The 5,600-nt window shown below is 33.7% G+C and overlaps 1 protein-coding gene across 1 annotated transcript; it reads right to left on the reverse strand.

Annotated features, from left to right (window-relative positions):
- Window positions 1-2,579: 2,579 nt before the first annotated feature.
- On the reverse strand, window positions 2,580-3,333 carry LOC119632932. The gene is made up of 3 exons (XM_038026090.1): window positions 3,140-3,333; window positions 2,978-3,079; window positions 2,580-2,916 (listed from the first exon to the last, which is right to left on the reverse strand). The coding sequence occupies exons 1-3, from the start codon at window positions 3,331-3,333 to the stop codon at window positions 2,580-2,582; spliced, it is 633 nt and encodes a 210-aa protein (XP_037882018.1).
- Between the last annotated feature and the right edge of the window lie 2,267 nt (window positions 3,334-5,600).

The raw sequence follows: 5,600 nt of genomic DNA on the forward strand, positions 1-5,600 counted from the left end.
TCTTATATGTTATAATATATAAATATAATATTTTTGTAAATGCTCTCTACAACTTGTTTACACAAATTGCCTCTGCAACTTTTATCTAAAGAAAAATTTACTCAGTACACAAAATTAAACTACAGAGCTTTTTTTCGAAAGTAAAAATGATTAAAATTAGTAGTTAGCGCAGTTGGAATATTTCTGTAGTGAAGAGGATAGGTTTTGTTAGACACATAAAAGCAGAAACAAACAGTTTACTAAGCGCGCAGGTCTATGCAAAAGTAATTACGGGGCAAGGAAGGTAATTAAATGTTTTTTAAGTAACTTTCGTCCACGTAGGACGATGATGAACACGAAAATTGACATTCGTTCTCGTTTGCTTTATGTATGACTTTCGCCATCGCTTTTGCTACTGTCATTCATTCTGAGCGCGTAACCAAAAATAAAAACACGCTTGCTTGAATTTTAAATATAATTGTTTTCCGCACAACAATGTTCAATATTTTTTAAGTAGGCGCTGCGGCTGAGAATTAATATTGCCTAAAATTAATAAAAGTGGGAAAGTTCAGAAAAGTTTAATAAATATGAAATACCATCTTATTGAAGCTTTATAAAATGATCAGACTTCATAAACGTGACATGCATGTTCAAGGCGAAGCACTGCGATAAAAGAAATAGATCGGTCTAGTACGCTTTTCACTTTTTATTTTTTTATCAATTTGGCATGTATAAGTATATACAAGCTACAAACAAGCTGCTTCAATTTTCTTTAATTGCCAATGGCTGTGATCTTAGGTCAGCTTCGAATAAAAAGTAGATGGATAGCTGCGTTCCATTCCGACATGGCCCAAAACTATAGTCAAAGCTCTTCCTAGGGATGCCAAAGTCTGAGTACATTGTTGACCAAACAAACCGTCAGGTTAGGGAAAAGTTAATAAAAACTTATCGCTTGCTTTTCGTTTGTTTACATACGTCTATCTTATTCATGCTTTCGTTTTGTGTTGAGCAGACCGCAAACAAGAACAAACAAAAAAGGAAAAAAATTGATTAATGACTTTAGTGGCTTCGTTTGAAGCTATAAAGTCGTTACTAACCAGTGACGTCAACTGTGCGAAGAACGGCAAGTCGGGCAAAATTAAGATGGTGGCGAAAGCTATTCGAGAAACGATAACCATTGTGAATAAATAAGTGAATAATAATAATAATAATAATTCAATAAAAGGTAAAAATATTGTATATCACATACACGATAGTTTTAACAAGAATTGTTCACCTTACTGGCAATTCTCAGATTTTAAGCTTTTGAATTTAAAAAAAAGCTTTTCATTGTTTATCGTTTCGTCGTGACTGATGCTGCAGTTTCAAAAGCATTGCTTATCCACGTAACGTATCCACGAGTTTAAACCAAATTGCTGCGTGCACGTGAATTTAGTCGTGATTCTAACGTCACCGTAGCGGGATTTGTTACAGTTAGAGAACGTCAAACGAAATATTCAATCTTAGATGCAAGTAATCCATGTATATATAGCCGCATTAGTGAAGAAGAAACCACATTCTTTCCGTGTTTTAGGTTTGAATGCGTTTCTATTTGTTCTAAACATTCCTCCGTTCACGAAAATGAAAATATCGCTTTCAAAGTTGCAAAAGAATTTAGAAATAACCCAAACTTTTTAAGAGATAGGCCTAAAACACCTAAAACTATTATTTTAAAATAGGAAAAAACCAGTCTCGTCGCCTCTTTATTATATAACATGAAAATTTAGTTCTTTCAATTTTGTTGTCTTTTTAGGATGACGGTGACGGGTATAAAAATATCGGTTACGACCGAATTTAATTTTTTTACTTGTTTGTTCTGTTTTTCTGCTTGGCGACCTTTTTCGTAGACTTCTTTTTAATCAGTCTAAGCCAATAACTATTTACTGTTAGTTAACTTCAAACTTACTTAGGTTCTATGGTATTTTTAAATTTTATGCATAGAACTGCTTGAGAAATACACTGCGACTTTCTATCCCCAGCCTGTTGCAGCCAATAGACAATAAACGATCGATACTATGCTATCGATACTATAGCGCTTGTGTTGCATTACCCCTTAACAAAATCAAATCGTTGAACATTTGAGCCGGTTCTTCAAGGCATCCATGAGGGTTTAATTTCGTGTAAATCCCTTCCCTCCATAGGGAGGCCTAATCAATTATTTTAAGCCAAGAATTAATATAAAAAACTATGAGGCGCGGAACACATAATATGAACGATTGTTAGACGAAAGCAAAGCCCTAATATCGCAGTTTTAAAAATTTGATTTTGTAAATCCTTTAAAATCTTATTTAAACTATGAAGACACATCTTTGATTTCACTGGAAAGATGAAAATAATTCATATATACTATCTATATATACTATCTATGCATAGGTTAGTAGTTACATATTATTTTACATATACATATCATAAATATATGTATATAGAATAGTAGTTGAATGTTTTGTCACAGCTTCTGATATTACGCCTTGGCATTGTGGACATAAATTTATTTGATCTAAAAGATATACATAAAAACATTAAATATATAAAATTACAAGGGTTTCAATCTGATACGTTAATTAACATATTGGCTTTGGCCGCAAACATTTGCAATAGGTAAGACCGACAGTCAGGTACTCTTCGAAATCTTCAGAAGGTTCGATCAATGATTTGTATTTGGCGACAGCGTCAAGGTTAGAAGGTTCAATCAAATGGGACGAATACCTTTGACGCAGAATCGATGCGTGCAAGTATTTAAATAAATCGCTAACCAACTCGATGAAAAAGGATAAGGGCTTGTGAAAGGCATCGCCCATTATAAAAGGACTTTCTACGGACATATCCAATTGGGAGCATAGCTGTTCAAAAATGATGCAAGACTTTCTCAACTCTTTAACTGAGGCATATATGCGGCAACTGTATAGTGAAAATAACACTTAAAAAGGCTGTCGGTTAAATCTTCTCCCTATTAACTTACTTCGAGTTTCTTATGCTCTTTATCTTCTCCGTCATATCCAAGAGTACATTGTCTTCCGCTGGTGCAGGATAAATTTCGGGATATTTACAGCATGGCCCAGTACTTTAAAAAGCAAGAGTTCCTTATCGACTAAGACAAACAACAAACCGTGGGTATAATTACCTTTTCAGTAGAATGTATCTCTGTGTTAGCACCCATAACCTATTAGCCCATTCCATTTGCTGGGTCAATTCCTTTTTAGCGAAATTGTAGTGATCACGAAACTCGTTTTCCAACTCCAATAACTGATTAAGAGTTTTCTCCTCCAGTTCATAATGACGAAGGGACCGATCACTTGAGCTATTTATTGAAGACATTTATTTATTCTAATTACAGTTCTATTGGGGAAATATTTCCTTGTAGCGCAGATGACACGTTTACAAATTAATTAATTTTCCATTTCTGAAATTTTCAGAAAATTATATTTCAAAAAACACCACAACCTGCTCGGTTTAAAAAAATCTGCAAAATGTATTCGAAAAATGAAAGAAAAGCTGAGCATAAAATCCAAGTGATTATAGAAAATTATGTCACTTGATATGATTTAAAATCAAGTAAGAAAATTATATTCAGCTGAAATGGAATCTTTTACATCTACCATCATCGTCCTAGAAAAGACCAAAAAAAAAAAAAAAACGGAACAAATTAAACTTCTCTACTCTTTAAGACTGTGCAGTCTTGGCTGATGGTCCATTTTCATGCAGGCATTTTAAAGCCGCACCTACAGAATATACATGCAATTTATTTGCGGTGGTTTTTGAGTAAGTAGCAAAAAATCATATTTGGGGTTTGCAGTTCACGTGGTACTGTGACGTGCCCTTCGATCCATTTCGTCCATTTTCAATATCAATCTGTGAAAAAGAAGAACTTCCAATGCGCAAATTTGAAGCTTATATATACATTCTTTGCGGTCACGAGGCCCTTAAGTCAAATCAGAACTTGGTTCTACTCATATCACTCACTTTTATCAGGTCTCTGAAGCTGTCTTCTAGATATTGCAAACGTCCAAATGACAAAATGAACATACGAAAGCAGACTTAACCTAATACGCGCTCATAGTTCCATGTGAAGGGTGGAGGTTTCGAAAAGCGTGCCGCAGGACTTCTATTAAACAAGGAATTTGAATATTTTTCACAACCTTTGGATAGTCCACCCAAATCTTTCGTCAAAGTCGCGGATAAAATTCAATTAACTGGCAATCTATTGGACAAGTTAAATGAAATGATTATCGGCGGAGGCATGGCTTTTACCCTCCCAAAAGTATTAAAAAATTTGAAAATCGGTTCTTCGTTATTTGATGAGGAAATTTCAAAGATTGTTTTGACTTGTATTATAGTTATTTTAGCTTATGGTTGGAAAAAGAAATGAATATGAATGAATAATATCGTACATCTTTTAGTGGTGGGTATAAAACTAATCACAAGCAGAAAAAAGCGATGACCACCACGCATATATATAAGTATACATTGAACCTCAAGCGTACACCAGAAATACTTTGAAAATTTGTTCGAAAGTTTAAGAAGAGAGAAAGCGAAAGGATTCATAATATTTAAAGCTGTTTTATCGAAAGCTTTTGTGATGAAAAAATTGAACTTTCATATACTCATTTAGCTTTTGAAGAAAGTTAACGACAAAAGTCTGTTCATAATTTCAAAGCTTTCGTGATGAAAAAATTGAAATTTTATTTACTCATTTAGCTTTTGATAAAAGTTTACGGCAAAGGCTTCGTAATAATTTTAAATATGGGGAAATATTGCACAAATACAGAGTTGCTTTGAAACGGTTACTCCGAAATTTCAATTGCTTTCAATTTTTCTATGCAAGGTTTGGAAAAAACATTCAAAGCTTTGTCTATTCAAAGCTTTTCGCTTTATATATATATCCTGTTTATTTTTTTTTGGTTAGAGCAGTTTGATGGGAAGCTTTTTCGAGTAGCTTTTCGGGGCTGCGATTTACTAAGTTATCTTCTTGTGATGGTGCTTTTAAATGAATAAAATGAAATCAAATGTTTAACTATTGTCCTTGGTTTTAAAATAAATTATATTACCACACAGTTTTGTTTTACTCTTTACTGGGTTGATTGTTCAGCTACTACTTTTCAAATTTAGCAAATCAACCACATATGGTCAACTGTAAGAACAAAATCACGGCCAGGCTTACAAAGACTTAAATGAATCTTCTATGGAAGGTAAATTTTTGTCATTTAACCGTAATCTCTTTCGAATGTAAACAAGACCATGCGAACATGAACTTCTTTGTATGAACCTTAATAAAATAGGCGGTTAGTGTTGGTTGTAGATATACATATATATTTTGTATTCTTTTGTCTGCCATGTAGCTATGATCATTTTATGAGAATCGTTTCTTTATGTTTTTTAAATATTTTTATACGCATCACCCAAGGATGAGGGGTACACAGAGAGCCCACAAAGTGTATATATTCTTAAACAGCATCAAATTCTAAATCGATTTAAGAATGTCCGTCTATCTGTCTGTCCATCAGACCGTCTGTCTGACTTAATCGTTTTCGATCTTGGACAAAACGCTTATAAAGCGAGTAATGCTCGAGCACTTTTGTGTGGGG

The sequence above is a fragment of the Glossina fuscipes genome, unplaced genomic scaffold (assembly GCF_014805625.2).
Source record: "Glossina fuscipes isolate IAEA_lab_2018 unplaced genomic scaffold, Yale_Gfus_2 2, whole genome shotgun sequence".
Classification (NCBI taxonomy): domain Eukaryota; kingdom Metazoa; phylum Arthropoda; class Insecta; order Diptera; family Glossinidae; genus Glossina; species Glossina fuscipes.